General features: G+C 49.1%; 1 protein-coding gene and 1 long non-coding RNA gene across 2 annotated transcripts; both read left to right on the top strand.

The window, feature by feature from the left end:
- The first annotated feature begins 5,735 nt into the window (after positions 1-5,735).
- On the top strand, positions 5,736-23,678 carry LOC135421737 (serine/threonine-protein kinase PAK 3-like). Its single transcript, XM_064670424.1, has 9 exons — positions 5,736-6,369; positions 7,827-8,021; positions 18,134-18,323; positions 18,806-18,869; positions 19,304-19,352; positions 20,161-20,276; positions 21,133-21,250; positions 23,145-23,267; positions 23,673-23,678. Exons 1-9 carry the CDS (start codon positions 6,196-6,198, stop codon positions 23,676-23,678), a joined length of 1,035 nt encoding a protein of 344 aa, XP_064526494.1. The 5' UTR covers positions 5,736-6,195.
- On the top strand, positions 11,144-12,825 carry LOC135421208 (uncharacterized). The gene is made up of 3 exons (XR_010433907.1): positions 11,144-11,218; positions 12,277-12,340; positions 12,775-12,825. It is a non-coding gene; the product is annotated as an uncharacterized LOC135421208 (long non-coding RNA).
- Positions 23,679-23,842: the final 164 nt, after the last annotated feature.

Raw genomic sequence — 23,842 nt, forward strand, 5'->3', positions numbered from 1 at the left:
CACTGGCCTGTGTTTGCCCAGTCGTGGTACTTCTATATGAGGAAGAAAGTGCAATTGCAAGTCCAGCCACAATCAGATGGAGAGTGGGGCAGACAAATCCCCCCGCTGGGTACAGGTATTCAACTGGGACCGTAGAGTGTTTGAGTTCTTGACAATTGGGTTTGTATGACCACTTGCAATCTCTGTGCCTGGATGAGAGTCTTCCTCAGCTGAAAAAGCAGAAGGTCAGCCCGTGTGCTCCGAAAGGGCACGTCTGATGCGAGGCTTTCAGAGCAGCAGTCTGAGGGGCTGAGCCCCCGCAGAGCCCGGGCAGAGCGCAGAGCAGCCTCAGCATGCGCAGAGCCAGGCTGGAAGAAGCCCAGCCCGGGGTGCTTGCATCTTTCTGGGACCAGACTAATCTTCCAGACTCGGAGACAAACTGGGTGTGGGCTGCTCCAGAGGGGAATCGTGGCCAGGCATGGAAATGCATGGACTGATGGGATTTGCCACCTTGGGTCTGCACAGGAGTCGAGAAGGGCAAAAGAGAGCAGAGTGATGGAGTCGTTTCTGGCAATGCCTCCTGACCTCTTGGTTGCCTCGTAGCTCCTGGGAAAGGTCGGGAGTGTCTGTGCCACTCTGGACAGAGGGGGAGGGAGCTGGGCTGTTCCACAGGCTTGTGCTCAGGTGAGTGTCCTTTAGGCATCCCAGTTCTGCCCTGGGAACTGAGGCTGACACAGAGGGTGACAGCCTTCCCTGGGAGAGGCCCCACAAAACGGCGGATCCTCATGGCTTGGAGGCTCCCCATGAAATGGCACAACTGACATCATGGAGATTACTAAATGTGGGAGCATTATATGGGGGGTGTGCAAATTTATAAAATATATAGACACACAAGGTACTGTAGAATTATTACCGTTGTATATAGATAGTGTTTTACAGTGCTGTGGGCATACCTGGACTCTGTACTGTCTAGGGCACTTACACAACACCCCATAACTCTCCTGCACTGTAGCCCCTTACATAATGCTCCCTTATATATAGATAATGTACATACTTGTGTGTGTGTATATACAGAGAGACTGTGTAAATAGTGTGTACATATAGTGTGTATATATATGTATATACATATATATACATACACACACATATATATACACACACATATATATATGTATTTGTGTGGGAACAGGAAAAAATTAAAGGAAAAACGGAAAGCTGTGTGTGTGGGAGGGAACTGGGGCTTCCTTCAAGTTGGGAGCGGGACGGCGTGGGGCCGGGGAGCTGTAGGGAGACTCCTCGCCACTGTGCTCAGTGCCTGGCCTCTTCCCCCCGCCCCACCCCATCGCCCAGGCTGAGAACCGTCGCCGCTGCTGCCTCAGCCTGGGGGCCGCCCCGCCTCATCGGCAACTGTTCTTGCCTCAGCCCTCAGGTGTTTTCCCCTCAGCCCGCACCAGTTTTTCCCTCAACCCTCAGCCATTTTTCCTTCAGATCACAGTCGGTTTTGCCTCAGCCCGGACCAATTTTTCCCTCAACTCGCAGCCGGTTTTGCCTCAGCCCGGACCAATTTTTCCCTCAACCCGCAGCCGGTTTTGCCTCAGCCCACAGCCCTTTCTGCCTCATAACTGCCCCCCCCCCCGCCTCAGCTGCAGCCGGTTTTGTCTCAGCCCAGAGCCATTCTCATCTCAGCCCTTGTGCCCCGCTGCTTCAGCCCGCAGCGGTTTTGCTTCAGCCTGGGGATCACCCCATCTCAGCTGAGGCCTCAGTGATGCCGGGAAAAGGCGACGGTAGTAAAACTCAAGAGCCACAGGCGCTATGAAGCCGCTAGTTGTTTATTACGCTGCCGGACGCGCGGGGGATGACTCCGCCTGACACGCGCGAGCGCTCCCCCCTCACGGCTCCCGTTTTCTCCCAGCAGGTCATCCATATCCATCGCACGGTTTGACATATTCAGGAACTACCCCAGAGTGGTATGGATTTCTATGGAAATCTCGGGACACGCCTTCTGGCGCCTGCCCACTTCTCTCGGGTGGTCGTCTCGGGTCCTCTGACTCCCGTCAGGAGAATGAAGAGGAAGAAGTGGAGAAGGAACCTGTGGCTGTTGGAGAAGTAATGCTTGAAGGAATGAAAGCTTTGGTTAGCACTGCCTTTGGTGTCATTCAAAGCTGCAAGTTCCTAATATTTTAGCAGCATTTGTTTTGTCCTAATGTTGATTACGGCTCCTGGAGAAGCCCCAGTTCAAGTCTCAGAAAGCAAGGACTGGCCTGTGCTGGAGCTCTTCCCCTCGGGGAGGGATGGATCTGTAAAATTGAGTAGGTGTTCTTGGTCAGGCACAGCGTTCCTGGGAGGCAGGGTCTGGGGTTGCCTTTGAGTGCCTGCCAGTTCCCCAAAAGTGGTGCTGGTGGGAGCGCCCAGCCCACTGCTGTAAGCTGAGAGCAGAGTTGCAATGTGCAGAGAGCTCTAGAGAGGATGAGGCTGTCAAGAGTGCCTTTGGTTTGGGTATGTCCCTTCCAGAGGAAACAGAGCACAGCCACTCTTCCAGCTAGATTCAACACTGTGCTCTCAGACTGAGAGTGGGGAATTCTTGTGCTTGCTTTCATAATTCAAGCCGGTTTTAACAGTACTTGTTTTTCTCTGCAGTTGATTTTGGCTTCTGTGCTTGGCTTACACCCTGGCAGAAGAAACAGTGGTCATTCCTTGGGACTCCTTTCTATATGGCCCCAGAAATGTTGACAGGAGACAAATATGATGCCAAAGTGGACATCTGGGCCCTTGGGATCATGGCACTAGAAATGGTGGATGGTCCTACACAGGTAAGGTGCAAATAGTGTCAGAGAGCCCTGCCTTTCTCCCCTGAGCCATATCTTTCTCCCACTCACATCAGCTTGAACTAGTCCCACCAAGGCCCACGTCTAAAAGTGTCCTGGAGCACATCTGCTCACAGGAGAAGTGACATGTGCCAGTGCAGAAATGGGCCGTTTTGGCCTCCAACAATGCTTGAATTCCTCCTGTGCTCTTTGAACTCCCTTGGAGCTGGATCTCCCAATGGCAGGAATTTTTCAGCAGCAGGATTCTCCCATTGGAGAATTACTGTGAAAAGCATTTCAAGGGGATCTGCAGGCCAGAAGTCTTTTCAAACTTGGACCAGTGCCCACTGCTTACTTGAGCCTTTCAGGGCAGGTCACTGCTTCTAGTACTGCCACAAGTATGTATTAGCCAGTACATTTCATTTTCTCCCAGCAGGTCATCCATATCCATCGCACGGTTTGACATATTCAGGAACTACCCCAGAGTGGTATGGATTTCTATGGAAATCTCGGGACACGCCTTCTGGCGCCTGCCCACTTCTCTCGGGTGGTCGCAGGGGATGAAGGCTTCGAGTCTGCCTCTCACCGAACGGTTCCCCTCGCTCTCGGAGCATGCACAGTCTCTCAGCACCTTCCCCTCAGCAGGCAGCAAAGAGAGAGACCCCCTCACACACACCCGCTGCTCCGTGGCCCTGATATTCCACTGTAGCAGACAGAAAGGCTAGTCAGGGCCCCAGTAAATCTTACACGCACACAGAAGTTGGATAGGAGAAGGATTTAAGAGCTCCATGTCCACTGAGGCTTCTGACCCTGTAGGTTTCCCACAAGCCTAAGGGAATTTGGTTTTTGCAGGTGCACCAGGAGCTCAGTGCTGGGCAGAGAACTTTCTTGGGAGAAAGTCTGACTTGAGTGGCTATGGGAGAAGTGGCCAAAGGGGGGAGAACGAGCAGGAAGCACCCACGGGGGTACCCCCACTCTGACAGCTGCTCCAAGGGCTCCCTGCCACATGTGGAACACAGACGTGTCCCTGAGGGATTGACAACAAATGCTGTCCATGTCAGGCAATCACAGCTGTTCTGAATGTCCTCCAAGCTTCTCCAAGGTAAAAGGGGAGAAGCCCAGCTTGGTACAGCGAGGGCTGTGCCATGAGGGCTGCTGGGGAGGAATCTCACTCTTCCTGGAGTCAGCTACTGTTGTCAAATACCTCTGAAATCCTCGGGATAACAGAACCCTCAAACCCTGCATTGCTAGTGTTAAAAAGCAAGGCGTTACTTTATTCACAGCACTGTGGGCTGTGGGTGACTAGCCAACAGCCTCCACACAGACACGGATTCAAAACTTATTATTCCATTTTTCCATGGAAGAGCAGAGTTGATTTCCAGATGAGTTTTAGGCAGAAAGATGAGCTTTACATCAGGAGGTAAGCTGACAAGTCACTGCGAGAAAGGGAGGTCAGGCTCCAACAGGAGAGCAAGATTCAACATTCCAGGGGTCAAGAAGCCACCCAAAACCATTGCAGCGTGGGGAACCCTGAACGGCTGTTTCCGTGATGTCACAGGACTGTTGCCCCACTGTCGCTGTGATGTCACTGAAGTGCTGGGTGGCCACTGCAGTGTCCGTGGAACGCTCTCATTCAGGCACCAAGGGCCTCGGCTTGCGGTGCAGTTCGTCACGTGCTCGTCGCAGAGGAGTCTTCGGATTGAGGATTTCTCAGCGGAGAGTTGTGAACGGGCGTCCAAGAGGATTTTTCAGATCGAGGAGCTCCCAGTGGAGACCCTGCAAACCAGAGAGCGGTTTTCTTTCCCCCCCCCCCCCCCCCAAGGGGCTGTGCCCCTTGGACTGCAGCACAGCTTTGCTGAAATGTTTCGGCAAATCTGCGCTGCAGTTCATGATTTTGTGCTGTTTTCATCAAATTTATATTTTTCTCCAGACAGGTCCTGCCAGGTGACGGAGTTCCCGAGAGGTGAGTAGTGTTTGTTCCTGGGGGCAGCATACCTGGCTTTGGCATGGCTGTGTTCTTTATGCTCTTCCTTAGGCACTGAGATGATTTAGAAACAAAACTGCCCTTAAGATGCCCTTAGTTTGGTAGAACTCCTGTCAACAGCTTTGTCTGAAAAGGGGGGGGTCTGTGTGTGGACAGCATTTGGAATGGAACTTGAGGGGGTTCTGTGCCCTCCACTGGATAGCCTGTGGAGTCTGCAATTTCCTCACTTTGCTGGTTCTACCAGTACGACTTCCAAAATGCAGGCTTGGGAGAGCTTCTCAGAAGTTCTTCTAAAAACTGTTCAGTTATCTCCAGAACTGAGGGGAAAGCATCCTTTTTGCTAAATTCCATAATTAAAGGATTTGATCACACCAATGACCTCTGAGATAAAATGCCAGCTTCCAAACAGTGCAGGCTCCTGAACCCAGGAGCTGTTCGTGTGCTAGAATGGCTAGAGGGGATTTTTTGGACAGTTTTTCTGGGGAACCATTTTCCGCAAGCTAAAGAGAACTGATGCTTGCCATTTATTAAAAGAAAAACCAAAAGCCAACAGAACAGAAAAAGGAAAAAAAAAAAAAGAAGAGGAAATTTCTTTAGCTCTTCAGCTAAAGCTGCTTTAGCTCTTGGGTAGAACAGAAGCATTGACTGTTAATGGACAGTTTACATTTGCTTGATGGAGTTTCTATTTGTTTTATTTCCTGGGAAAACAGCATAAAAAATAGACAGGAAACTGTAGAAGATGAATATGGGGTTTTGTCCTCTTCTCTTGCTTGCTGTGCAAAAGAACTGCTGCTCCTGGAGAGATGTTGTGAAAGAAAAATGCTCTTTATTTGGGTTGCCTTGTGTGATGGGATTCCCCACAAGAGGCAGTTTTCTGACAGCGTCTGGTTCATTTTGCCTTGCCCATTGCAGACGGAATCACCAGTGGATATGGAGGTGGACAGAGAGCAGCCCATCCTTCTGTGAGTGGAAAAGGAAGCTTTGACGTTCCTAGTTTTTAAGAATCATGGAGCGAGCTGTGAGCTTGGCCTGCTACAACAGAGTGCCAGCCTGAGAGGCTGAAAGCAAGTCCATGAAAGAAAGTCCATGTCAGTGCCTTTGCAGCAGCAGCAGCAGCAGCAGCAGCCAAGGCATCCCTGGCTGTTTTCTCATTTTCTGTTCAAGAGCTTTTAAACAGAGGAAGATCTGGGTTTGCAGGCAGAAGATTTTTTGCTGATTTTAGCCATGGTGGGATATCTAAGTCAGAGCAATATGCAGCACTGTCTAACTAGTTGGTAAAGAGAGCAAATTTGGGACAATGGGATGTAATGCCCTGCCACTGAGAGGCAGCTGGGACTGTGGAGGGATTTCAACTCCCCTAATTTGATAGAGAGTTAAATTGGCCTGGGACATACGCACTGTAGAACTGAGGCCCGTAGGACCAAGTGCATGTTAATGGCTGTCTTGTGTTTCCTTTGTCCCAATCCCAAGGACGTGCCAACCCAGCTGGAGACTCCCAGAAATCCACCGTCTATGTTCCGATCCTTCCTGCAGTCTTACCTGTACGGGAATGTGAGGCCCCGATGGCCCACCAAGCAGCTTCTGCAGACAAAGTGGCTGGAGGTGAAACAGCTGTCCAGGGATGGGCTTTGTCATCAGCCAAACTCAGAGGCATCAGGAGGCCTCCTCTCCTACTAATCTCCAGTCTTAGTGCTTTTCAAAAGACAAATAAGTAGCATCCTAGAATAATTACGCTTGGAAGGGACCTTTAAGTGGCATCTAGTCCAACCCCCCTGCAACGAGCAGGGACATCTTCAACTAGACTGGGTTGCTCAGAGCCCTGTCCCACCTGACCAGGGATGGGGTATCCACTTCCTGTGCCAGTGTTTCAGCACCCTCATTCTAAACAATGACTTCCTCAGATGTAACCAGAATCTATCCTCTTCCACTTGAAAACCATGACCCTTTGTCCCATTGCAACCGGGCCCTTTGAAAAAATGTCCCCTTGAAGGATTGAAAGGCCACAATAAGCTCTCCCTGGCACCTTCTCTTCTCCAGTGCCATCTGTCTTGGCCTTTCCTCCGAGGCAAGGTCTTCCACCATCTGGTCCTGTCTGTGGCCCTGGCTTGTACTTTGGGAGGACACTTGGTTGTACCTGGTGGCAAAAGACCTGGAGTAGAATAATAGCAGGTCCAGAGGCTGCAATGGTGTTGGTGGAGGGGGACCCAAGGAAGCAGTCCCAGCCAAGCGATCGGAGAATTGCCTGTGAGAAGGAAGGGGCTGTGGGGAGCTCACTGCGAGCCTCAGAGGGGGCCCAGCTTGTCCCTCCTGCCCCACTCTTTGAGGTTTCTGCCACTCAAGGAGGGACAGCTGAGCGGGCCTTGTCCCAGCCCCATTTGCTGCCTGGCACATTCAAGCAGGCCAGAAGAGCTCCAGGGTTCTGGCAGGTTTTGTGGCAGAGAGAGGGAGCTGCACAAGGTGCCACTGGGCTGTCCCTGCTGGGAAGGAAGGTGGCAGCCAGCACAGGGAGGGGCAGGGGTGGAATGCACACACTGCTCTCCCTGCAAGCCAGAGCTGAGTCCATCAGCGCTCTGCCCCTTGTGTCCCTGCTCTTGTCTGGGTGCTGAGAACCTCCACCTCAGTGCTCTTCAGAACAATACACAGGCCTGCATCCTCCTGGCGTTGACCTTGCTTAGAGGTACGGGAATTTCCCGAGGAGGGGCTTATGCTCCTCATCAGTTTTCACACCTAAAATAGCCCAGGTCTTTAGAGAAGAGGAACCTAAGGGAGTCCTTTGAGTTTTCTGAAATGGAAAAAGGCCCGAGACAGCAAGTGGCATTCCCGAGCACTGGCAAGGCAAACCTCCTTGCTGCAGACACCTTGAGAAATTGATTAAGGGCCTTATGGGCCATGTTTGCCTGTGATAGCAAGGTCCTGGACATGAAGTTGGAGGTGTAGATGGTGCCCTCAGTCCTCCTGATGTGTATTGCTGGTAACCAGAGGAATCCTGCTGAAGCCTGTGGGAAACTGCATTTGGAAAGTAATGGCTCCTTTCTTTCTGTGTTTTTTCCTTTGGGCAGCATCCATTTTTAGAAAGATCCGATAGTCTCACCAACAACAGTCCTCTGCTCGATGCAGCCAGGAGATTCCTTACAGAGAGGGTCACAACACAATCACCAGAACCTCTGCTGGCTCCCTCTGTTTCTGGACAGGAGAGTAAGGAAGAGCAAGCAGAGAAGGAAAACGTGAAAGCAAAGCCTGAAGGAATGAAATCAGTAAGTGCCAGCTTTGGTTAGCACTGCCTTTGGTGTCATTCAGAGCTGCAAGTTCGTGAGCAGCCAGTGCTTGCCATGCATGGCTGAAGAGTGTGAGGGCTCTAGCCCTGCCATGACATGGTGCTTCAGCCCAGCCACTGACACCTGGAAAAGAGGTTTTGACCCTTCCTGTTTAGTCTTTAGATTGCCGTGCAGGATTCCTAGGAGACAGGAGAAACTGTCCCCTGGATGTACCTGCCCCTCCACAGGGCCTATTTCAGAAAATCCATGAACAAGAAATTGGCCAGGCCCTTGTGTGAAATGACCCTTTTGTTATTGTGTGTAACTATCCAACCTTGCAAGGGACAGAATGGTGACTGTCCCTGACTCTACTGACTCTCCCCAGGGCACAAACGTGACAGCAGAACCTCTCCTGGCTCCCTCTATTTCCGGACAAGACATTAAAGAAGAGGAAGTGGACAATGAACTTGTGGCTCTTGTTGGAGCTGGAGAGCCTGAAGAAATTAAATCAGTAAGTGCCAGAGTACATTAGCATTGCCTTTGGTGTAATTTAGAACTTGTGATGAGAGCAAGCTTGCTTTTCATGGCTGAAGACTGTGTGAGGGCTGGAGTCCTTCCATGACACTGTGCTTCTACCCAGTCACTGACACCTGGAAAAGGAATTTTGACTCTTCCTGTTTAGTCTTTAGATTGCCGTGCAGGATTCCTCGGAGACAGGAGAAACTGTCCCCTGGACGTACCTGCCCCTCCACAGGGCCGATTTCAGAAAACCATAAAAAAAAAGAACAAGAAAGTGGCCCTGTGTGAAATGACCCTTTTGTTATTGTGTGTAACTATCCAACCTTGCAAGGGACAGAATGGTGACTGTCCCTGACACTACTGACTTTCCCCAGGGCACAACAGCAGCACCAGAACCTCTGCTGGCTCCCTCTCTTTCTGGACAAGAGGGTAAAGAAGAGGAAGTGGACAATGAACCCGTGGCTGTTGTTGGAGCCGCAGAGCCTGAAGAAATTAAATCAGTAAGTGCCAGAGTACATTAGCATTGCCTGTGGTGTAATTTAGAACTTGTGATGAGAGCAAGCTTGCTTTTCATGGCTGAAGAGTGTGAGGGCTGGAGCCCTGCCATGACACGGTGCTTCTACCCAGCCACTGACACCTGGAAAAGGGGTTTTGACCCTTCCTGTTTAATCTTTAGATTGCCGTGCAGGATTCCTAGGAGACAGGAGAAACTGTCCCCTGGATGTACCTGCCCCTCCACAGGGCCTATTTCAGAAAATCCATGAACAAGAAATTGGCCAGGCCCTTGTGTGAAATGACCCTTTTGTTATTGTGTGTAACTATCCAACCTTGCAAGGGACAGAATGGTGACTGTCCTTGACTCTACTGACTGTCCCCAGGGCACAACACCAGCACCAGAACCTCTGCTGGCTCCCTGTCTTCCCGGACAAGAGGGTAAAGAAGAGGAAGTGGACAATGAACCCGTGGCTGTTGTTGGAGCCGCAGAGCCTGAAGAAATTAAATCAGTAAGTGCCAGAGTACATTAGCATTGCCTTTGGTGTAATTTAGAACTTGTGATGAGAGCAAGCTTGCTTTTCATGGCTGAAGACTGTGAGGGCTGGAGTCCTTCCATCACATGGTGCTTCAGCCCAGCCACTGACACCTGGAAAAGGGGTTTTGACCCTTCCTGTTTAATCTTTAGATTGCCGTGCAGGATTCCTAGGAGACAGGAGAAACTGTCCCCTGGATGTACCTGCCCCTCCACAGGGCCTATTTCAGAAAATCCATGAACAAGAAATTGGCCAGGCCCTTGTGTGAAATGACCCTTTTGTTATTGTGTGTAACTATCCAACCTTGCAAGGGACAGAATTGTGACTGTCCCTGACTCTTCTGACTCTCCCCAGGGCACAAACGTGACACCAGAACCTCTGCTGGCTCCCTCTGTTTCCGGACAAGACATTAAAGAAGAGGAAGTGGACAATGAACTTGTGGCTGTTGTTGGAGCTGCAGAGCCTGAAGAAATTAAATCAGTAAGTGCCAGAGTACATTAGCATTGCCTTTGGTGTAATTTAGAACTTGTGATGAGAGCAAGCTTGCTTTTCATGGCTGAAGACTGTGTGAGGGCTGGAGTGCTGCCATGACACTGTGCTTCTACCCAGCCATGACACCTGGAAAAGGGGTTTTGAACTTCCAAGTTGAGCCAGTGTCCCTGGCAGGACACATAGGAATAACTGTGCCCTGGGGTTACCTGCCCGTCTGAATAGCCTACTTGAGAAAATCTAAGCAAACTGAACAAGAAAGTGGCCTTTTGTGAAGTGACCCTTTTGTTATTGTGTGTAACTATCCAACCTTGCAAGGGACAGAATGGTGACTGTCCCTGACTCTACTGACTGTCTCCAGGACACAACAGCAGCACCAGAACCTCTGCTGGCTCCCTCTGATTCTGGACAGGAGGTTGAAGAGAAAGAAGTGGAGAAGGAACCTGTGGCTGTTGGAAAAGTCATGCCTGAGAGAAGGAAATCAGTAAGTGCCAGCTTTGGTTAGCACTGCCTTTGGTGTCATTCAGAGCTGCAAGTTCCTGAGCAGACAGCACTTGCTCTTTGGGACTGAAGATTGTGCGGGCTCTAGCCCTGCCATGACATGGTGCTTCAGCCCAGCCACTGACACCTGGAAAAGAGGTTTTGAACTTCCAAGTTGGAAGTTCACCTTCCTTGCAGGACACATAGGAATAACTGTGCCCTGGAGGATCCTTGCCCCTCTGAATGGCCTAGTTGAGAAAATGCATGAAAATTGAAGAGGAAACTGCCCATGAACTCGTGTAAATCCAGTCTTTTCTTCTTGTCCATTCACTTGGTGAAGTGGGCAGCAAAAGACAGTTTAAGAGCCTGACTTGTGGCCAACAGCATCTTCCCAAGGGTTTGCATTTGAACTATGATCTCAGGGCAGCTCTGCAAGCCACCTTTCTCACAGAACCTAATTCTTGCCTCAGATCCTCAAGAGGCCTGGTGCTGCTGCAGAACCACAACCTAAAAAAGTCACCTTTGCTGACACTGAAATGCCAAGCACAAGCACCGGGAAAGGCGACACTCCGAAGAAAAGCATTCTGAAGAAAAGCATTCTGAAGAAAAGCATTCCAAAGAAAATCACGCACCAGCCGCCAACGCTGTCCCCACTAACACAACTTTACCTTAATGACCTCAGTACGTATCATGTATTTCCTGTCTGGAACAGCAGTCCATGGTATGCATGTCAGCTTTAGTTCTACTAAAGGAAGAGAGGAAGCAACAGAGCACTGTGGCTGTTCCTTCTGCCTCTGAGGGCAGCTGGGGCTGGATTCAGTTTTCCTGAGCTTCCATCTACGCTCCAGGCAAAGGCAGAGATGGTTTCTGGTTGAGCAGAAGGCTTTGACCTAGTGAATGACCTAGTGAACTCCTGTGTGCAGAGGGCTAAACCCAAGAGAATATTAGGGTTCCTAAATTCTCTTTAGACTCCTGACTCCTCACAAGTCATTGGAGTACAAAGACTTTGCCGAAATCTCTAAGGTTGAAGACAAGCAGTGTGGTTCTTCAAATGGCCCAGGCAAGGTCCTCTTCAGAACTCAGCCTGCTGATCCGTGATGAGGGTCCTAGTTCTTAAAGCCCCATCCTCAGGGATTAGAACTTAAGATGCTGCTCTTGAACACCATAAAGGCTTTTTTTTGGCAAACTGCTGAAAGGTTGGGCAGATTCCATCATCTCCTGTAAACACCTGATAATATTCTTTCTGTTCTGAAAATGGCACTTGTTCACAACAGTAGATTCCAAAACTCAATTTAATTGTCAAAATTTAATTTTTAATGCACTTAACTTAGTGCATTCAAAACTACTAAACCTTTGGCCGAATCACACGGAGTGTTTCTCTATAAGAAAATAAGGGCTCTGTTGCTCCAGCTCTCCTTAATGTTTGTAGACAACAAATTCTTTCATTGGTGCCTGTTCTTTTCTGATTTCTGTCTGCTCTGAGCATTCCTCCATGGGCTTGGTTTCCTGTCAAGGTAAAGCCTCAAAAGACTGTGGAAAATCAGTCTTTGTGGAGCCACCTGTGCTTCAGAGCTGCCTCTGCTGTTGTGGTTATTGTTGTTGTTGTGGTTATTGTTGTTGTTGTTGTTACCAGCTGACTACAAAGGGCTCACAGCCCTGCACAGTGGGGCTGCCTTTTGGATCTGCTGCAAGGTGATATCTCTGTTTCACACGAGCATCCTTCATGTTGTTTCTTTCAGAGGGCATTGTGAGTGAGGGGAACCCTACGAAGAAATACACTGTACAGCAGATAATTGGCCAAGGGTAAGTCCAATCTCAGCTACTTCTACAAAACCATGGGCCAGGGATTTTGCTGGTGTCATATCAAGCATGCAGTCAGGCAAGCTGCAAACATGGGCAGACACTGGGCTTACATCCTCCTGTCTGTCAGTCCTGATCAGTATTTAATAACTGTGGTCAGAAGGCATTGTCAAAGACAACTCAATGCTGGCAGTCTCTTGCCTGGAACAAGGAGCAGGACGTGGAGTATGTCCTATGTTTTCTCCTGGCCACCCTGCATGGCAGAGGGCTGCTGGGCTGCTGGGCTGCTGGGCTGCTGGGCTGCTGGGCTGCTGGGCTGCTGGCTGAAGCCGAGTGTTTTATAAACACTCTGGGCAGCAGAGCTCTGCTCTCTGGGCTGGCTTTCTCACCCAGGGCCTAAACGCCTTCTCCTTTCTTGGCTGCTGCTCTGTTTCTAGGTCTTGTGGAAGAGTTTTCCGAGGAGTTGACATTGATACAGGAAGACGGGTAAGGGCAGCACCCCCGGCAGTTTGTGCAGCTCTCGAGTGCTTTCCCCTCCGCTGGGAGCTGTGGCCACAGCTCTGGGTGGCCACGAGATCTTTGCTGCAGAGACTGTTCCTCTGAGGGCAGACAAGTGTCAGCCTGCAACACACGGTTTGGACAGACCTTGTCCTTATTAAGTCCCCAAAAGAACACAAGGAGGGCAGGGGTATCTTTCAGAGAAGGACACCTTTGCTCAGACTTATTTACTGACTATGCTAATGCATCAGCTACTTGGTGGCTCCTTACCCAGCTGCAGTGCTGCACTTGGGAAGTGCACTTACACAGGAGTCTGCAAGGGATCTAAAGGCCCTGAGCGCTGCTCATAACCCCGGCCACATCCATAAAATACCCTAGAATGGGTTATTCCTTTTCAAACCCAGAAAAGAACTGCAAATAGGAACTGGGTTAAAAACGTTCTTTAGAGTTGCAAAATCCAACTTCAAGATGTTACAAAGTGCAGGGATTGTATTTTTTTGTGTAACCCTCATGACCTTTCAGGATGGGATTTCCTCCATTATGGATTGATTGTTTGCAGACCATTTGTCCAGAGTTTACAAGGCAAAATGTCTATAGCCATGTGTCCTGTAACTGGCACACAAGGGCGAGCGGAGGAATCGCCTCTTGTCCTGTCAGTTAAGAAGCTCTGGTGTCTAATCCCAGGCAGTTTGGCCCACCCTGGCTCCATCATTCCAAAGACACCTGCTCCATGTGCGTTGTGGTCCTGTGCAACAGACTTCTCAAGTCTGTGGCTTTCAATCTCCTTTTAGGTGGCCATCAAGATGATGTGTCTTTGCAAGGAAAAGTACGCAAGAGAGATAATTTTAACTGAGGTTTCACTCTTGAGTAGCGTGAGGCACCCCAATATCATTCGCTATATAGACAGGTGAGTGGTTCTGGGATTATCACATTGAGGTTCATTGACACACTGCAAGCCAAAGGCTAAAAAGCCACTTTGGTCACTGGAAGAACATGGAGCTCTTCATTGTTTCTCGACTCTTCCAACTGAAGTGGATGAGAGGAGCTTGCCTTGTGTCTGCCTTGGCCTTTTCTGGTATACGTAGTTTGAAGCGTGTCTTCCAAAACCTGCATCTGCCATGTCTTCCTAAAGCCACAGCCCTTCAGTTCACTACCTCCCTGTTCTTTTGGGGTCTGGTTTTTTTCAAACTGATCATCATTTCTTTGCCTTAATGATACGTGCTGATAAACCCACCTAGAAATTATTGCCCTTGGGGTTTTCCCTCTACTTTTTGTTGCTGTGGATGCCAGGAAGACTAGGCTCTTGTTTGCACAACCACACAATGTGCCAGGTTTTAAATGGTTTTCCCTGTTTCTGAATGCACTTTATGCAATGCTTTCCAAGGGGTTGACCAACATCTGCCCTCAGTGGTGCACACCCTCCTCCCATGGAGAAGTCTGTGCTGCCTGCTTCCTGGAGTTCAGGCTGGAAGGGATGAGTTAAGATGATGAAGCAGCTGATGGCAATGTCCTGGTTCCAGATTTCTCTCTGCTGTCACTAAACTGCATTTTTGCCTTGCTTGCCATCTAAGACATCTCCTTTTTCACAGATGAGCCTTTCTCATTTAGCCTGCTCAGATTCTCTCTTCATTTACAAGTGACCTGGCAAGAAAACTCAACTGCAGTCTTTCCCATAAGGTCATTTAGCTGGGCCCATTCATCTCCATGCTGTGGGTTTCTTCTTTCAGCTACCTTTTCAATGAACAACTCTGGCTGGTGATGGAATACGTGGAGGGATGCTCCTTAGCTACTGTGGTTTTCCTACAAGCTCTTGAGGAAGAGATGATAGCCTCTATCAGTCGGGAGGTAAGGGATGCTGCCCTTGCTTCTGACAGCTTGGACAGGATGGTTCTTTGCAAAAGGTGGTAAGAACAGGAGTGATTTCCTGTTCAGAGCTTTGTTTCTGCGTTGCTGTTATGATGTGGAGAAGAAAAGAGCATCCAAGTGAACGGCCTGCCAGTCTCACTGCATTTCTTGTACTCTGTTATTGTACTCCTATAATGTTGTTGTACTTTCTTTTTCAGTTTAATTTCATTTTATTTTATTTATTATTCCAAACTTTGCCACTTGAGGTATGTCTGCAATTGATGTGTCACCTGAAATTTGACCTTTTAGAGCCATTTCTTTTTTTGTGGGAAAAAAAATCAGCCTAATTAATTTTTTTCTCTCATTTCTTTGTTTAATCTCAGTGCCTGAAAGCCCTGGACTTCCTTCATTCAAATCTAGTGATCCACAGAGACTTCAAAAGTGCCAATATTCTTCTCGGAATGGATGGATCCGTCAAATTGAGTAGGTGTTCTTGGTCAGGCACAGCGTTCCTGGGAGGCAGGGTCTGGGGTTGCCTTTGAGTGCCTGCCAGTTCCCCAAAAGTGGTGCTGGTGGGAGCGCCCAGCCCACTGCTGTAAGCTGAGAGCAGAGTTGCAATGTGCAGAGAGCTCTAGAGAGGATGAGGCTGTCAAGAGTGCCTTTGGTTTGGGTATGTCCCTTCCAGAGGAAACAGAGCACAGCCACTCTTCCAGCTAGATTCAACACTGTGCTCTCAGACTGAGAGTGGGGAATTCTTGTGCTTGCTTTCATAATTCAAGCTGGTTTTAACAGTACTTGTTTTTGTCTGCAGTTGATTTTGGCTTCTGTGCTTGGCTTAATCCCTGGGAGAAGAAACGGAGGTCTTTAATTGGGACTCCTTTCTATATGGCACCAGAAATGTTGGCAGGAGACAAATATGATGCCAAAGTGGACATCTGGGCCCTTGGGATCACGGCACTAGAAATGGTGGATGGTCCTACACAGGTAAGGTGCAAATACTGTCAGAGAGCCCTGCCTTTCTCCCCTGAGCCATATCTTTCTCCCACTCACATCAGCTTGAACTAGTCCCACCAAGGCCCACGTCTAAAAGTGTCCTGGAGCACATCTGCTCACAGGAGAAGTGACATGTGCCAGTGCAGAAATGGGCCGTTTTGGCCTCCAACAATGCTTGAATTCCTCCTGTGCTCTTTGAACTCCCTTGGAGCTGGATCTCCCAATGGCAGGAATTTTTCAGCAGCAGGATTCTCCCGTTGGAGAATTACTGTGAAAAGCATTTCAAGGGGATCTGCAGGCCAGAAGTCTTTTCAAACTTGGACCAGTGCCCACTGCTTACCTGAGCCTTTCAGGGCAGGTCACTGCTTCTAGTACTGCCACAAGTCTGTATTAGCCAGTGCATTTCTAAAAGTAGGTTCTAGCACAGCTCCTTGTAGTAAGCCAATGTATTTCCAGGTTTGCAGTTGTAGATGCTAATTCCCTAAAATGAAATGACCCGCTCTTACACCAAAGGAGTGTGCAATAGGCCAGGAAGGTATACGGGGATAAAACCCCATGACTAACAGCTGAAACCAAGTTAAATGCTGCACAGTTAATTCCTGAGGAAGGCAACAATTATGGAAAATGTCAGTCTTCCAGTCCTTCTGAAAAAGGTCCCTGACTTTTCTTGGAAGACTTCTTTTGGATTGCATTTGCCTTGCAGAAGGCAGCAAAAAGAGTTGAAGGGAATTAGCAGGACTGGTCTGGATGCTGAAAATTCTCTGCTTCCTTAAGCTCAAATGTTGATCAGGGCTCCTGGAGAAGCCCCAGGTCAAGTCTCAGAAAGCAAGGACTGGCCTGTGCTGGAGCTCTTCCCCTCGGGGAGGGATGGTTAATGGCTGCCTTGTGTCTTTTGTCCCAGCCTAAGTACAAGCCACCCAAGCTGAAAACTCGCAGAAACCTGTCGCCTGTGTTCCGTTCCTTCCTGGAGTCCTGCCTGAAACGGAATGAGAAGCGTCGATGGACGGCCGAGCAGCTGCTGAAGGTAAAGTGGCTGCAGGTGAAACAGCTGTCCCTCCTGCCCCACTCTTTGAGGTTTCTGCCACCCAAGGAGGGACAGCTGAGCGGGCCTTGTCCCAGCCCCATTTGCTGCCTGGCACATTCAAGCAGGCCAGAAGTGCTCCAGGGTTCTGGCAGGTTTTGTGGCAGAGAGAGGGAGCTGCACAAGGTGCCACTGGGCTGTCCCTGCTGGGAAGGAAGGTGGCAGCCAGCACAGGGAGGGGCAGGGGTGGAATGCACACACTGCTCTCCCTGCAAGCCAGAGCTGAGTCCATCAGCGCTCTGCCCCTTGTGTCCCTGCTCTTGTCTGGGTGCTGAGAACCTCCACCTCAGTGCTCTTCAGAACAATACACAGGCCTGCATCCTCCTGGCGTTGACCTTGCTTAGAGGTACAGGAATTTCCCGAGGAGGGGCTTATGCTCCTCATCAGTTTTCACTCCTAAAATAGTCCAGGTCTTTAGAGAAGAGGAACCTAAGGGAGTCCTTTGAGTTTTCTGAAATGGAAAAAGGCCCGAGACAGCAAGTGGCATTCCCGAGCACTGGCAAGGCAAACCTCCTTGCTGCAGAGACCTTGAGAAATTGATTAAGGGCCTTAGGGGCCATGTTTGCCTGTGATAGCAAGGTCCTGGACATGAAGTTGGAGGTGTAGATGGTGCCCTCAGTCCTCCTGATGTGTATTGCTGGTAACCAGAGGAATCCCGCTGGAGCCTGTGGGAAACTGCATTTGGAAAGTAATGGCTCCTTTCTTTCTGTGTTTTTTCCTTTGGGCAGCATCCATTTTTAGAAAAATCCGGTAGTCTCACCAACATGAGGCCTGTGCTCGATGCAATCAGGAGATTCTTTACACAGAGGTTTACAACACCATCACCAGAACCTCTGCTGGCTCCCTCTGTTTCTGGACAAGAGAGTAAGGAAGAGCAAGCAGAGAAGGAAAACGACAAAGCAAAGCCTGAAGGAGTGAAATCAGTAAGTGCCAGCTTTGGTTAGCACTGCCTTTGGTGTCATTCAGAGCTGCAAGTTCCTGAGCAGCCAGTGCTTGCCATGCATGGCTGAAGAGTGTGAGGGCTGTAGCCCTGCCATGACATGGTGCTTCAGCCCAGCCACTGACACCTGGAAAAGAGGTTTTGAACTTCCAAGCTGAGTCAGACTGTCCCTTTCAGGACACACAGCAATAACTGTGCCCTAGAGGGTCGTTGCCCCTCTGCACAACCTAGTTGAGAAAATGCATGAAAATTGAAACTGCCCATGAACTCGTGTAAATCCTGTCTTTTTTTCTCGTCCATTCACTTTGTGAAGTGGGCAGCAAAAGACAGTTTAAGAGCCCAACTTGTGGCCAAGTCTTCCGAAGGGTTTGCATTTGAAATAGGATCCCGGGGCACCTCTGCAAGCCACCTTTCTGACATAAACTAATTCTTGCCACAGATCCTCAAGAGCTCACCAATGGCAGCTGTTGCTGCAGCACCACAGTCTGAAGAAATCTCCTTTCCCGACACTGAAATGCCAAGCACAAGCACCGGGAAAGGAGACACTCAGAAGAAAAGCATTCCAAAGGAAATCACGTACCGGCCGCCAAAGCTATTGCCACTAACACGACGTTTCCTTGATGACCTCAGTACGTATCACGTATTTCCTGGCTGGTACAGCAGTCCATGGTATGCATGTCAGCTTTAGTTCTACTAAAGGAAGAGAGGAAGCAACAGAACACTGTGGCTGTTCCTTCTGCTGAATCACACGGAGTGTTTCTCTCCAAGAAAATAGAGCTCTGTTGCACCAGCTCTCCTTAATTTTTGTAGACAACAAACTCTTGCATTGGTGCCTGTTCTTTTCTGATTTCTGTCTGCTCTGAGCATTCCTCCATGTGCTTGGTTTCCTGTCAAGGTAAAGCCTCAAAAGACTGTGGAAAATCAGTCTTTGTGGAGCCACCTGTGCTTCGGAGCTGCCTCTGCTGTTGTGGTTATTGTTGTTGTTGTTGTTGTTGTTGTTACCAGCTGACTACAAAGGGCTCACAGCCCTGCACAGTGGGGCTGCCTTTTGGATCTGCTGCAAGGTGGTATCTCTGTTTCACATGAGCATCTTTCATGTTGTTTCTTTCAGAGAGCCATGTGAGTGAGGGGAACCCTACGAAGAAATACACTGTACAGCAGATAATTGGCCAAGGGTAAGTCCAATCTCAGCTACTTCTACAAAACCATGGGCCAGGGATTTTGCTGGTGTCATATCAAGCATGCAGTCAGGCAAGCTGCAAACATGGGCAGACACTGGGCTTACATCCTCCTGTCTGTCAGTCCTGATCAGTATTTAATAACTGTGGTCAGAAGGCATTGTCAAAGACAACTCAATGCTGGCAGTCTCTTGCCTGTAACAAGGAGCAGGACATGGAGTATGTCCTATGTTTTCTCCTGGCCACCCTGCATGGCAGAGGGCTGCTGGGCTGCTGGGCTGCTGGGCTGCTGGGCTGCTGGGCTGCTGGGCTGCTGGCTGAAGCCGAGTGTTTTATAAACACTCTGGGCAGCAGAGCTCTGCTCTCTGGGCTGGCTTTCTCACCCAGGGCCTAAACGCCTTCTCCTTTCTTGGCTGCTGCTCTGTTTCTAGGACTTTTGGAACAGTTTTCCGAGGAGTTGACATTGCCACAGGAAGACGGGTAAGGGCAGCACCCCCGGCAGATTGTGCAGCTCAGCTCTCGAGTGCTTTCCCCTCCACTGGGAGCTGTGGCCACAGCTCTGGGTGGCCACGAGATCTTTGCTGTAGAGACTGTTCCTCTGAGGGCAGACAAGTGTCAGCCTGCAAGACATGGTTTGGACAGACCTTGTCCTTATTAAGTCCCCAAAAGAACACAAGGAGGGCAGGGGTATCTTTCAGAGAAGGACACCTTTGCTCAGACTTATTTACTGACTATGCTAATGCATCAGCTACTTGGTGGCTCCTTACCCAGCTGCAGTGCTGCACTTGGGAAGTGCACTTACACAGGAGTCTGCAAGGGATCTAAAGGCCCTGAGCGCTGCTCATAACCCCGGCCACATCCATAAAATACCCTAGAATGGGTTATTCCTTTTCAAACCCAGAAAAGAACTGCAAATAGGAACTGGGTTAAAAACGTTCTTTAGAGTTGCAAAATCCAACTTCAAGATGTTACAAAGTGCAGGGATTGTATTTTTTTGTGTAACCCTCATGACCTTTCAGGATGGGATTTCCTCCATTACGGATTGATTGTTTGCAGACCATTTGTCCAGAGTTTACAAGGCAAAATGTCTATAGCCATGTGTCCTGTAACTGGCACACAAGGGCGAGCGGAGGAATCGCCTCTTGTCCTGTCAGTTAAGAAGCTCTGGTGTCTAATCCCAGGCAGTTTGGCCCACCCTGACTCCATCATTCCAAAGACACCTGCTCCATGTGCGTTGTGGTCCCGTGCAACAGACATCTCAAGTCTGTGGCTTTCAATCTCCTTTTAGGTGGCCATCAAGAAGATTTTTGTTCTCGACAGAAAGAACAAAAGGGAGCTTGTTTTAACTGAGGTTGCAGTCCTGAAGAGAATGAGGCACCCCAATATCATTCGCTACATAGACAGGTGAGTGGTTCTGGGATTATCACGTTGAGGTTCATTGACAAACTGCAAGCCAAAGGCTAAAAAGCCACTTTGGTCACTGGAAGAACATGGAGCTCTTCATTATTTTATAACTCCTCCACCTGCAGTGGACGGGAGGTGCAGGGCACAGGTCTCTTAGCTCCTTCAGGGAGGAGCTTGCCTTGTGTCTGCCTTGGCCTTTTCTGGTAATAGGTAGTTTGAAGCGTGTCTTCCAAAACCTGCATCTGCCATGTCTTCCTAAAGCCACAGCCCTTCAGTTCACTACCTCCCTGTTCTTTTGGGGTCTGGTTTTTTTCAAACTGATCATCATTTCTTTGCCTTAATGATACGTGCTGATAAACCCACCTAGAAATTATTGCCCTTGGGGTTTTCCCTCTACTTTTTGTTGCTGTGGATGCCAGGAAGACTAGGCTCTTGTTTGCACAACCACACAATGTGCCAGGTTTTAAATGGTTTTCCCTGTTTCTGAATGCACTTTATGCAATGCTTTCCAAGGGGTTGACCAACATCTGCCCTCAGTGGTGCACACTCTCCTCCCATGGAGAAGTCTGTGCTGCCTGCTTCCTGGAGTTCAGGCTGGAAGGGATGAGTTAAGATGATGAAGCAGCTGATGGCAATGTCCTGGTTCCAGATTTCTCTCTGCTGTCACTAAACTGCATTTTTGCCTTGCTTGCCATCTAAGACATCTCCTTTTTCACAGATGAGCCTTTCTCATTTAGCCTGCTCAGATTCTCTCTTCATTTACAAGTGACCTGGCAAGAAAACTCAACTGCAGTCTTTCCCATAAGGTCATTTAGCTGGGCCCATTCATCTCCATGCTGTGGGTTTCTTCTTTCAGCTATCTTTTCAATGAAGAACTCTGGCTGGTGACGGAATATGTGGAGGGATGCACCTTAGGCGATGTCATTTCCAAACAAGCTCTTGAGGAAGAGATGATAGCCTCTATCAGTCGGGAGGTAAGGGATGCTGCCCTTGCTTCTGACAGCTTGGACAGGATGGTTCTTTGCAAAAGGTGGTAAGAACAGGAGTGATTTCCTGTTCAGAGCTTTGTTTCTGCGTTGCTGTTCTGATGTGGAGAAGAAAAGAGCATCCAAGTGAACGGCCTGCCAGTCTCACTACATTTCTTGTACTCTGTTATTATACTCCTATAATGTTGTTGTACTTTCTTTTTCAGTTTAATTTCATTTTATTTAATTTATTATTCCAAACTTTACCACTTGAAGTATGTCTGCAATTGATGTGTCACCTGAAATTTGATCTTTTAGAGCCATTTCCTTTTTTGTGGGATAAAATCAGCCTAATTAATTTTTCCTCTCGTTTCTTTGTTTAATCTCAGTGCCTGAATGCCCTGGACTTCCTTCATTCAGATCTAGTGATTCACAGAGACATCAAAAGTGACAATATTCTTCTCGGAATGGATGGATCTGTCAAACTGAGTAGGTGTTCTTGGTCAGGCACAGCGTTCCTGGGAGGCAGGGTCTGGGGTTGCCTTTGAGTGCCTGCCAGTTCCCCAAAAGTGGTGCTGGTGGGAGTGCCCAGCCCACTGCTGTAAGCTGAGAGCAGAGTTGCAATGTGCAGAGAGCTCTAGAGAGGATGAGGCTGTCAAGAGTGCCTTTGGTTTGGGTATGTCTCTTCCAGAGGAAACAGAGCACAGCCACTCTTCCAGCTAGATTCAACACTGTGCTCTCAGACTGAGAGTGGGGAATTCTTGTGCTTGCTTTCATAATTCAAGCTGGTTTTATCAGTACTTGTTTTTCTCTGCAGTTGATTTTGGCTTCTGTGCTTGGCTTATGCCCTGGGAGAAGAAACGGACATCTTTCATTGGGACTCCTTTCTATATGGCACCAGAAATGTTGAGAGGAGACAGATATGGTGCCAAAGTGGATATCTGGGCCCTTGGGATCATGGCACTAGAAATGGTGGATGGTCCTACACAGGTAAGGTGCAAATACTGTCAGAGAGCCCTGCCTTTCTCCCCTGAGCCATATCTTTCTCCCACTCACATCAGCTTGAACTAGTCCCACCAAGGCCCACGTCTAAAAGTGTCCTGGAGCACATCTGCTCACAGGAGAAGTGACATGTGCCAGTGCAGAAATGGGCCGTTTTGGCCTCCAACAATGCTTGAATTCCTCCTGTGCTCTTTGAACTCCCTTGGAGCTGGATCTCCCAATGGCAGGAATTTTTCAGCAGCAGGATTCTCCCGTTGGAGAATTACTGTGAAAAGCATTTCAAGGGGATCTGCAGGCCAGAAGTCTTTTCAAACTTGGACCAGTGCCCACTGCTTACCTGAGCCTTTCAGGGCAGGTCACTGCTTCTAGTACTGCCACAAGTATGTATTAGCCAGTACATTTCTAAAAGTAGGTTCTAGCACAGCTCCTTGTAGTAAGCCAATGTATTTCCAGGTTTGCAGTTGTAGATGCTAATTCCCTAAAATGAAATGACCCGCTCTTACACCAAAGGAGTGTGCAATAGGCCAGGAAGGTATACGGGGATAAAACCCCATGACTAACAGCTGAAACCAAGTTAAATGCTGCACAGTTAATTCCTGAGGAAGGCAACAATTATGGAAAATGTCAGTCTTCCAGTCCTTCTGAAAAAGGTCCCTGACTTTTCTTGGAAGACTTCTTTTGGATTGCATTTGCCTTGCAGAAGGCAGCAAAAAGAGTTGAAGGGAATTAGCAGGACTGGTCTGGATGCTGAAAATTCTCTGCTTCCTTAAGCTCAAATGTTGATCACGGCTCCTGGAGAAGCCCCAGGTCAAGTCTCAGAAAGCAAGGACTGGCCTGTGCTGGAGCTCTTCCCCTCGGGGAGGGATGGTTAATGGCTGTCTTGTGTTTCCTTTGTCCCAAGCCTAAGCACAAGCCACCCGAGCTGGAGACTCCCAGAAACCTGTCGCCTGTGTTCCGTTCCTTCCTGCAGTCCTGCCTGAAACGGAAGGTGAAGCGTCGATGGACGGCCAGGAAGCTGATGAAGGTAAAGTGGCTGCAGGTGAAACAGCTGTCCAGGGATGGGCTTTGTCATCAGCTAAACTCAGAGGCATCAGGAGGCCTCCTCTCCTACTAATCTCCAGTCTTGGTGCTTTTCAAATGACAACTAAGTAGCATCCTAGAATAGTTTGGCTTGGAAGGGACCTTTAAGTGGCATCTAGTCCAACCCCCCTGCAACGAGCAGGGACATCTTCAACTAGACTGGGTTGCTCAGAGCCCTGTCCCACCTGACCAGGGATGGGGTATCCACTTCCTGTGCCAGTGTTTCAGCACCCTCATTCTAAACAATGACTGCCTTAGATGTAACCAGAATCTATCCTCTTGCACTTGAAAACTATGATCCTTTGTCCCACTGCAACCGGGCCCTTTGAAAAAATGTCTCCCCTTGAAGGACTGAAAGGCCATAATAAGCTCTCCCTGGCACCTTCTCTTCTCCAGTGCCATCTGTCTTGGCCTTTCCTCAGAGGAAAGTTGGAGGTCTAGATAGTTCCCTACGTCCTCCTGATGTGTATTGCTGGTAACCAGAGGAATCCCGCTGGAGCCTGTGAGAAACTGCATTTG

Source organism: Pseudopipra pipra, chromosome 13 (assembly GCF_036250125.1).
Source record: "Pseudopipra pipra isolate bDixPip1 chromosome 13, bDixPip1.hap1, whole genome shotgun sequence".
Lineage (NCBI taxonomy): Eukaryota > Metazoa > Chordata > Aves > Passeriformes > Pipridae > Pseudopipra > Pseudopipra pipra.